General features: G+C 37.5%; 2 protein-coding genes across 3 annotated transcripts in view; both read right to left on the minus strand.

Moving 5' to 3' along the window:
- PDCL2 (phosducin like 2) overlaps positions 1-48 on the minus strand; it is a 48,339-nt gene extending 48,291 nt beyond the window's left edge. Inside the window, exon 1 of the mRNA XM_045284061.1 lies at positions 43-48. Within this exon, the coding sequence (XP_045139996.1) occupies positions 43-48 (6 nt within the window). The remainder of the gene's footprint in view (positions 1-42) is intronic.
- A 2,867-nt stretch (positions 49-2,915) lies between these two features.
- The window catches only part of NMU (neuromedin U), a 15,539-nt gene continuing 7,348 nt past the window's right edge, over positions 2,916-11,106 (minus strand). The window contains exons 5-7 of one of the 2 annotated variants that reach the window (XM_045284031.1): positions 9,338-9,391; positions 5,715-5,751; positions 2,916-3,109 (exon numbers count right to left, since the gene is read on the minus strand). In XM_045284031.1, the coding sequence (XP_045139966.1) occupies positions 5,719-5,751; positions 9,338-9,391 (87 nt within the window). In that variant the 3' untranslated portion in view covers positions 2,916-3,109; positions 5,715-5,718. Of the gene's footprint in view, positions 3,110-5,395; positions 5,456-5,714; positions 5,752-9,337; positions 9,392-11,106 lie in introns of those variants that run through there. The other variant, XM_045284032.1, reaches the window with a different exon arrangement.

The following is an 11,106-nucleotide window of genomic DNA, read 5'->3' on the forward strand; positions in this document are numbered from 1 at the left end:
CCTTGGATGCCAGGGGGCTCACCTCAGGCACCCCACTCTCACCTGCATGGTGTTCCGCTCCAGTGCTCACGGACCCATGTCATTAGTCCCTGGGGAGGCTCTCTTGACTTCGGCCACCTCCAGGCGAAGGGAAGCCCCCAGCAGGCCTAGCGGTTTCAAACGTCCTCTGGGATGGAAATCGGAGAACAAAGGATTTGTGTGTGCGCGCGCACCCTCAGTGCAGCTCTGTTGCCAGGCAACAGGGAGAGGGAGCATAGCGGAGGTTGTGGGTACTGGCCTACTTTGTCCGACACAACTACCCCAACAACTCTTCCCACTTTGCTGTTGGGAGTTCTTGCGGGCTAGCTCCCCGTCTTCCTTCCACCGCCACCAATTCAACCAGCTATTTCTGTGTCTGTCTTCACGGAGAAATAGCAAAATCCTGGAGGAGACCTCAGCTCGTTAGAGGAGGAGTTCTTAGATTCGAGTCGAAGCCAGAAGTTGGATGGATTTTAGGGGATACTTAATTCCCCCACCCTCTAATTGTAAACGTAACTTGCTATATGTGCACAGTTTTTCCTCTTTTGTAATTATGGCCCACTGCTTTCATTAGAGTCTCAAATGAGACCGTAGAACTGCCGCGGGCCCCCACCCCCAACACACGCACACACGCACACACACACACACACGCACACACACACGCACACACGCACACGCGCACACACACACACACACACACACACACACACACACGTCTTGAAAATCCACTCAAGGGACAGGAACCCTGGCCTTAGGTAAAAACAAAACAAATTAGTTAGGTTCCTGGTATTTTTGTTAAAGGAAGTACATTTACTGGGAACTGCCACGATTTCATTTTCCTTAGATCTACAATCAACAAACAGGGAACAGCAATCAAGACTCCAACCCTATATTGTGCCGGGCAAACCTGTTGTACACCATCCGTTTAAAGTGTCAAAGAGCGAGGTGTCACTTTGAGTATTAAGGAGCACCTGCCCCAACCCATGGTATTTTATTAGCCTCATATTCATGTAAAAATTGGACAATGAATAATGTAGACCAATTGATGGCTTAAATTATAGTGTAGGGGGAAAATATTGAAAGTATCATGGACAGTCAGAAGAAAAAACGAATGTCCCTGGGAAGTACAGCAGAATGCCCCCAGAAGCAAAGATGGTAACACTTTATCTCACGGTCTTCAGACACGTTATCCAAGCCCCTGAAGCAGGGGTTCACACTTGGTAACGTAGAGGGCCAGGGAAAAGAGCAAGCCCCTCAAGAAGTTGGATTGACACAGAGGCTATAAAACTGGACCCAAACATAACAGTTGTGCGGACAGTGCAGAACCAGGCAGTGTTGAGCGTTTAATTCTGTCCTACATGTTGTGTGTTGGAGCTGACTCCAGGACCCCTAACAACACATCTGGAACGTGGGGAAAACATTGTGTGATGCTACCAAATAAGTTTGTTTATATACATGGTCACAGAGATGAGATAGACCAACAGGATTTCTGAAAAGTAAATTTTAAAAAGGAATTCAGTGACACCATTTTAAACTTGGCTTCAATATTGAGCCATTGCATCTGTTTTGTTTAGAGAATATGGAAAGACTATACTCCAAGTTATTCATACACAAGTAACTTTTTGTGCTTGTGCCTGAGACATTAATAGGTTAAATATTTAAAATGGACTCATGTGAGGCTATTTGACATTACAGTCTTAATTTGTTCACTTAAAAATACACCACAATTTTGATCATATTTTGATACTTCTTTTTCTCTTACATATTTTTTAGGCTAAAAAATATAAGTGAGTAGAAAGCTTAAAATCCTGAGATACCCTAGGAATGGCTGCTTAGATGAATATTCAATTGCCTTTTCTTGCACTCCCGAAGCAAAGCAAGCTAAATCGCTCTGCACAGCTCTAGCTTAGGCGGCCCCGTGCATCCGTGACTTTGCATCAGGCCTGCCTCCCTGCTCGCAAGTCTGCATCTTATCAAGGCAATTTTTTTTTAAGAAGTATTTTTTATCTTTTTCTCCACCTTCTTTCTTAAAGTTCTTCACTTGAGTTGACAAGAAGTAGTGAATATTAGGAACTTTGTTAGTAAAAAGTTTAATTCTCCAAATTTAACTTACAATGTGCACTAGCATTAGAAAGACAAGAGTTTGTTAGATACTCTCCCTGAAGAATTTTCAAGATCTAACCAGACCCTTTCAGAGAGTCACCACTCTCCTATCAGCCCACAATCTGGTTGGTGGAGAACATGAAAGAAGGGAGGGAAAGCTTGGGGACAACCTGGAGAAGCTCACTCAGTGGCCGCCTGAGGTTAATTGTGCATCTTCACTGCCTGGAGTAAAGGGTGTCCCGAGTGTATGCATGATCCTCGACTAGTGAGGGCATTTCCTTTCAGGGGATGGAGAACACGTTCAAATGCTGAAGGCAGAAGCAAACACTGTAAGTTGAACACTGAGCACAGGTGACGCATCGCAGAAGTGACGCGATGACAGTGAGTTTCTTGTTCTGCTTTTAGTTGGTAGAAAAAGGTAGCTCCCTGGTTTATTTGTAGCAATCAGAAACCCAGAAATTTTATGGTATCTAAATCAGAAATTGCTTATTAGATGATTGGATGGATTTGGGTTAACCAATTCCACCCTCCACCGACCCCCAAACAAACAAACTAGTATTGTATTGGAGTTGTCATTCACATTTTAAGATCCTTGACTATGAACATTCTGGTCATTTATAAGTGCTGGTGATTTTGTCACTTCTGAAATTCAAGGAGGAAATTCCAAAATTAGCTCAGCAAATCCCAACTTTTCTACTGAGTGCCCTTACTGAAAATAGCAAAGAACGTGTGTGTCAGTACTGGCATGATTTACAGATTTATTCCACATCATCATTGCAACACTAAGAAAAACAATCTTTTAAGGTGCTTTTTATTATTTTCAAGAAATTAAATATTTACAATCTTAACCAAATTTCACTGAGGACGTTTACAACAGGGATCCTCAGACGTGGTAAACTTGGCAAGGATTGTTTTTCTGAAGAAAACAAGATGTCCGTGGGCTTCTTTTGTTCCATGGCACTCCTTCTGTGGAACATGAGTCAGCATCCTATAAAAAAGGTTGAATTGGATTCAAGGTTCAATGATTCTATGAATGTGTGTATACAAACATTTCTATAAATATTTTGTCACCATATGTATGATAAAATTGACATCTGTGAAATCTCCCAGTTGTTCTTCAGTATGTTTATTTTTAATTCTGTATGATTTAATTTCTCTCTGATAAAACATTTATTCTGTGTGCCTGTATTATATTATGTCTTGTATTTTACAAGAATTAATATAAAACTGGTTGCCCAAAACTCATTGATGCCAATAAGGTTTTTAAATAAAATATTCAAAAGGTTGCACAATTATTTCCAATTGGTATTTCTTCCTGTATTTGCCTTTTTTTATGCTTAACTACTTTCTAAGTAAATATAAATCACTCAGGGCAGAGTAAGATCTTAGATAATTTCATGAGAAAAACAAAGAAAAACTGATTACAAATGGATTCTATATTGACAAAAATAACATGAAATCCTGAATGAGTTAGTCTATGCTATTTTTCTCAACTTCAGAGAGAGATTTTTTACTAAATTGGAGGATATAAATCCTGGATTAAATTCCATTTCCTATTGTGAGTACTGTTACAATTTAGTGTAAGGATCACAGGCCTTTGTTTCCAGTTAACTGCTTTTTGTTTGCATTTTGTAAATGTCTGTGTATATGTATAATATTATAAAAGGCAGAGTTTATATTCGATTAACTCTGTTTTGAGTTCCATGAAAAGATAAGGAAAAACATTAAAATAATAAGTTTTCTCATATCATTGATGGAGAAAAATAACTTAGCAGGCCTCTTCTGTAACAGAAGCTAATACCAAACATAATTTTAAAATGTAAGTACCTACTTAAACCTTATGAATATATTAAATCTCTCCTTTCCTTATATTTGTATCTCTTATTTCTTACCTGTCTAATTGAATTGGCCAGTGAATTATGAAGGACTATGGGACATAAATAGTGGCAACATCCTCATCTTGTTTTGACATTAAGGGAAATTCTCCATCACAGTCAAACCTACTCCTGATTTTGAGACTATCACACTACAAGGAGCCTTCAAAAAATTCATGAAAAAAATGGAATTGAAAGATACTTTAATTTACCATGGAGCCCCCTTGTACATTAATAATGTCCTCTTTTTCTACAGGATCTCCTTTTAAAACATCAGTTTTGGGGTAAAGTTTTACCAAATACAGTACATAGATTGAGATGACTATGAAATTTTTGTTTTAGGGGTGAAAATATTTCAATAGACCTGCAAATGTTAAACCCTCTCAAGATGCTGGGGCACACATTATTAAGTGAATCTTTCATATGTATGGGATCCCTGGTGGCACAGTGGTTACAAGTTAGACAGTTCAAATCCACCAGGCGCCGTGAGGAGAATGATGCTGTCTACTCTCGTAAGCAGTTTCCGTCTCAGGAACTCAGATGGTAGTTAAACTCAGCCCTACAGGGTCACCTTGAGTCATAGGAGCATTATGAGTCGGCATTGACTCCAGGGCAATACGAGGTTGTTGTTGTTTTTTTTCAAGTTCATATGCACAAATATTTGAAAATTATTCCTTTAGAATTTTCATTTCTTTTATATCTGTATCCTTTTCATGTATACTTTTTATATCCGTTCTTTTTCTTGATTGGCTACTCATTTAGCTAATTTATTTTTATAATTTTCTTCCATCTGCTTTCCTTCCTTCTCATTTTACTTGCTGACTTAAATCTTCAGTTGCTTGATTCTTACTTGGTAGTGTTTAAAGTCATAAATACACAATACAGCTTTGGCAAAATTCTGTAAATTTTCATACTCAACATTCTCATTTCCTTTATTTTCAAGATACTGTACAATTTAAGTGTTGCTATATTTTTTTAGTTAGAAAAGGTGGGGAGTTTTCTATAAGAAAACATTAAGAATTTTAATATTTATATGGTAAATGTATTTAAGAATTGGAATAAATACTAGCAATGAAATACCTAAAGAAATAGGTTTAGCATAGGATCTAGAATTTACATTATATGAAGTTAATAATATGTATGTTTAATTTGTGTTAATACGTTTTTAAATTATCAACCTTCCCATGGTTTAATTTCAAATTTTCTTGTCTAATTCAATATTAGGACAAACCAATTATATAGAGTCAGTAAAGAGTGACTGGTGTCTAGTACTGGGCTGGAAAGTGGGAGTAACAAAAGGACAGTCAGCTTTTATAAAGGGTCTTTGAGTATAGGTTATTTGGAAGACCAACACATTCAGTCTGTAAATTCGGGCCCACTCTATTAGAAACAGATAACTACCGTGAGAATGAAATCCCTGTCAATACTCCTTGTACGATAAAGGATGAGAAAGTCAATGCCTACAAAACAAATGATGATGGTTAGTGTTGCAGCAGTGTGGGCATGTGAGAAAGATGTGACATGGACAAAGCAGAAATGACCTGAAGCTACTGGTATTTTCCCCAACAGAAAGTGCCCACGGTCATTCTATTTGCATTTACATAGAAAATCAACATACATATGTGATCAAATAATAGCAATATACTCATCACATGTTAATTTGTGTATATTTGAAAATTACAGGAATTCTCAACTTGATTTGAAAAGCCAAACACGTACCTTCTTAACTGAAACCTCCTGACCTTCCATTGCGTGGCTAGAAAAGAAATAAATTGGAAATAAATCACTTTACCTAGAGAACAATGCCCGTTTTCAATGAGGTAGATCCGTGTTTCTTTTAACTTTTATGCTTATCAGTATCATCTGAAAAATGATTTGATGGTTTGTTTTTAATTTAATTTAAATACTACCAAGTATAATTCAGCAGTATATTTAAAGAATAGGGACTTCTCATGGCTTGCTGGGCTTCCCAGCAGGCATTTCTGACTTAGTAAGTCTGGGATGGGCCTGTAATTCGCATTTTAAGTCATTTCTGAGGTGACACTGAGGACCAGTGTGGCAGTTCGCTTTCATTTTCTTTTCAGGTTTATTGACATATATTTACTTACCATACAATTTAACCATTCAGTCCTAGGAAGAAGAGTTATGCAATCAGCACTACAATTTCAGAACGTCTTCTTGCACTCATTGTTGTCAGCTCCTCATTGACCCCCAACTCCTGCCATGACCCTGGTAATGCTTAATCCAGCTACTGCCTCTATGGATCCACCCGTCCTAGATTTCATGTACAGAAAACCATACGAACACCCAAACAAGAAGCAAGCAAAACCAATAATGGCTAGACATAGAAAACATAGAAAAACCTCAACAGAAAAGAAAGCAGAATATATTAAAAAACCAGAATAATTTTTAAATGGGTCAAAAGGGAGCTCAATTGATAAGGTGTTAAATTGTAACCTACATCTGCCATATCAGTTCTGCAATGCTCTCTGTGTGATGACAAGGCTATTCACATACTTAGACGAGAGAGGGGTTCACTGGAGGCTTCATCCACATGGGGACTCTGCGCTGGATTTTAGGCTACTCTGCCATCCACACCCTTCTGCAAGTTGGATGTTTGCAATTTAAGCTCTGAAACCATTCCTTCCAGATTTTAATTTTATCATTTATAATCCGTTCATCATACAGGCTGGTATGCTTCTTTCATGTGGACTAAGTTGATGCCTCACTTAGATGGTTGTTCGTTTGATGACAAGTGTGGTAGTTACATAATCTGAAGGGGTGGGGTTTAGCCTGTCAATCAGGTCGCAGGGTGATGACCTCATTTGGAGGCGCTAAGGAGATAAATTCTCACTGGAGGTGGAACACACACATTCTCCCTGTGAGACATTCCTGTTGAGAAGACACATGGAGCTATGCTAGGGCACTGGAGCTGAAGGAGCCACGTGGCTGAGATGTTTCCTCTGTCACTGGATCCACATGACTTTCCACCCAGTGGCCTGTGATCTTCCTGAATTAGGCATCATGGCATGTGTTGCGTGAGTCTGAAGGGGAATTTGCAGATTGGTATCAGATATATGGGCTAAAATCAGACATATATTCTTGAACTGGACTGGGCTGAGATGTTTTCTCAATATTCAATTGCTCTTGTATATAAAACTCTCTCTTATACACATAAGAGTGCCTATGAATTTTTTGGTCTAGTCTACCCAGACTAACACACCAAACCTTTAAGACACCAGATGCTTGTCTTTCTGGTAGCTGGATACCATCTGCTTTCTTCACCACACTTTATGATAGTACCCCTATCTGCAGTGATTTTTTTTTCCCCCATGAGGGTGAATATCAAGTAGGGGTATATTATAAGAAGGAATTGTTATATTGGGGCTAGAATTAAGTCCCCATCCATTTATATATCTCTGGTTTATATATGTCTCTGGTTAATTGGAAGTTAGATTTTAGGTCAATGTGCACCTGTGTGAAAGTGTAGGGGTGGAGTCCAATCTATCAATCAGGCCATGTCCTGATGATTCTTCCTTGGGGTGTGGCCTTTTTATAAGAGACAGTGAGAACTTCCCTCTCTCTTGTCCTTTGCCTTCCTCTTCGCTGGGACTCTGTCTGCCTCCATGACAGCCCTATGTGGGCTGTCAGCCTGGAGAGTTGAGGGCGCCCTGTCATGTTTCCACAGACCTTGGATCCATGCACCCCTGTACCCACTTTCCTGTGGTGTCCCTGCTTCCCATGTCATTATCCTGTAACGACATGAATCTTGACCTTGCCTAGCATCAGACTCATGCACTTGAGTTGAATTGGACTGGGATGACTTGATGATATCAAAATTACTTCTTAATATAAACCTCTCTTTTTTACATATGAGTGTCAGTGATTTTGCTTCTCTAGAAAACCCACATGAATACAGCCAGATTAGTTAGATATTATTTGATTTTTGCTTATCTTGTTCATGTCCTTGAAGGTACTAACATTTTAAATAAATTTTTAACAATTTTAATTTAATGTGAGCCAAAATTAACTTACTGAAGTCGTAATTGTTTTGTGTTACTATTAATATGGCTTCAATGGATTGATTCTTCAATACATTGGCTAATTTTGCTGGTAGAATGATTTCTCAAAATGCAGATCTTAGTTTCAAGCTCTCCTTCGATTTTACACTAAAACTAACTTGGCTGAGTTAATGATTTCATTGAACAATTCCTGTGAATTCGTCAGGAGTTCTGGTGTGTGTGGGCTACAAGTTAGATTTTCCAAAGTTGTAAATCTTTATGGAGCAGAAAGTCTCATTTTTCTTCCCCATTGAGTGACTGGTGGGTTCAAACTGCTGACCCACTCCATCAAGGACACTGTGCTTGGTAAAGCGAAGGGTTGGCAACAAAGAGGAGACCTTCAATGAGATGGCCCAGTGGCTACACCCATGGGCTCAAACATCCCGGCAATTGTGAGGCTGGGACGGGAGCAGCAGACTGGTCCTGGTCTGTATAGGGTTGCTATGAGTAGGAAAGAGGGTTGCTATGAGTAGGAAAGAGGGTTGCTATGAGTAGGAAAGGCTCAATGGCCCCAAAAGAACATATCAGGTTGACTCCCCAGCCTGGGGTAAGTACCTTTGTTTTGGAACGATCAGTCCCTGTATTGAAGGTGCATCTAACCTTGGTCTGTATCTGGTTTCTTATTTATATCCTCCATTTTGCTAAAAACTTCTAGGATTTACATGTGGAATCTTATCCATTATATTCACAACCCTTGGGACACTGATCAGAACCCAGTAGAGGTTCAGTAAACAATGCTGCCTTCATACAGGAAAACTCTGGCAATGTATTAAGGAGGCCAATATTTCAGAGAGTTTAGCAGCTTCTGAAGAAATTAGTATTTCATATACAATTTTGACACACAAAATATGAAATACAATTACAAAATGTTGTCCACTGATAGCCTCTACTTCAGTTGATTATTTTAATTTTAAGAATTTGTAAAAAGTAGTCATAACTGTTCCAATCTAAATAAGCTTTATCTCCACTTCAAAATTCTTAAACGATTGGCACTTAAAGGTAATATTACTTTAAGACACTCATTTCCTTTACATAAATTGTCATGGTCATGAACTTGGAAGCAGTTTTTATAAACATGTGTAATGGATCAAAGAAGAGACTAGAGATGTAGTGGTATTGAACAAGTGGTATTGAACAAAGGTAGTGACCAAAATGAATTTCAGATCATAACATTTGACACTAAATGCATACAAATAAACTCTAAAGCTTAATAGAAACTTATGCGATAATGTAAATAAATTTGATGCTGTGAATTTTGAAAAAATAAAACAGGGTGCATACCCTGAATAGAAAGTATCCTCGACTTCGAATTGCAACAGGGCCTGGGAATTCTTCCTGAAAGAGAAAAGCAGGGCATTATGAGACAAGTGATACAAAGTGCAAGTCTCCTTGCAGGTGGAGTGAATATCCACATAGTTTGTAACTATAATAATTAAACAGAGGTAATCAAGGACTGTGGTATATAATTTAAATCACTACCGAATTTCTATCTACACTCAAAGACTTGTCAACAGCCAGCTGTAGCAGTAGATTGTATTTAAAAATAATATCCATATTAATACAGCATAATTTGTCCATGTCACCACCGAACAGAAGTTAAAATGACATACACTTCATAGAGAATCAACTATGTTTAAAATCACCTTTCAGCATTTTAATACAATTACATAGTTTCTTTCAAACACACGTTGCATGTATGTACGTAACACGGACAGGGAAATAGTAGAAATTCTATTGTGTAAGAAACATTACACAATATTCTTTTCTATAAGAATGTACATTGAAACTGAAGGGCAATGCTAGTAAACTATGCTTATTCAAAAGATATTCTGGAAGATATCTAGAAAATACTTCAGAAGATATTTTCCCAACATAATTGTACTTCCAAAATGGTTATTAAAAAATACTAAGTAGGAACTAATTAGTTATCCACAATGGTTATATTTTGGAGTTTCCTTTCTTACAACATTTCCTTTTAAACTTAGCAAACCATATTTAACACGATACACTTTCCATAAAATTGGCTCATGTCACTTCCCATTATTAGTAACCACTACTTATTTTAAAAGTATCATTAAGGTGCCCATCACCATGAAATGCTGTCAGTCAAGGCTTGCTGCAATTCATTTAAGTACAACTATTTCTCCAAATCCTAAGTAATGTTCTGAGGTCTACTGAAAATACTGAAAGCTTTGCTTTACAATACAAATATCTTAAATTCTACATATTTGTTCATAATTCTATCTGTACTATAGTTCCCCCCATTTTTTTAGAGATTAAAAAACTGTTATGCAGAAATATACTCATAGAAACGATGAGTTTATGAATGCCTTTATCAGACATGATCATATAGAAGAGAGTAAAAGAACAAAGGACAAACTGTAACTTTCAATTTTGAAATTTTCAAATACAAAATCCTACTTTAAAGTCATTCAGGTCCTGGCATTGGAAATAGACACTATGGAAAGGAATTTAGGAAATGAATGTAAAAGAGATATTGGGGCTGGGAGAGGAGGATTCCTAACAATCAAAATTCAAATACTCAAAGGCACTAAGGCAAAAAACTTACTTTTTTCAAAACCTCTGAATATTTTACTATGAAAAAACCATATCTTAACATGACTTTGAGCTAGCAAAGCTAACACTCTACTGAAATATATTTTTTCCCTATTCATGTTTTACCTAATTTCCTTCTTTAGGTTTAACTTAAATTGCTGCAAAATATTTTTAAAATTGATCACTTCCCCAATACGATCTCCTTTTAGCTCAGAGTTCATGTTCTCAGTCACTTGCCTGGAAATACACGTGATTTCACTGAAGGAAGGAAATTAAAGATCCAGTCCGACCACAAAACAGAATGTTTTGTTTTGTGTAAGTAAGGACACTGATGCTTCAAACTGATATTTTGTTGGTATATTTAAAAAAAACTGGACTTTTAAACTGAATTTTTATGCTTTCCATAACCAGAGAAGCATGTCACAAATTAAGTGTTGAACCATCCAAAATAGCACCCAAAAGTCTGATGGCTGAATTTCTAAAAACTGAAAATT

This window comes from Echinops telfairi, unplaced genomic scaffold, assembly GCF_000313985.2.
Source record: "Echinops telfairi isolate 266 unplaced genomic scaffold, ASM31398v2 ScPeMD7_7468;HRSCAF=8506_0, whole genome shotgun sequence".
In the NCBI taxonomy this organism is placed as follows: domain Eukaryota; kingdom Metazoa; phylum Chordata; class Mammalia; order Afrosoricida; family Tenrecidae; genus Echinops; species Echinops telfairi.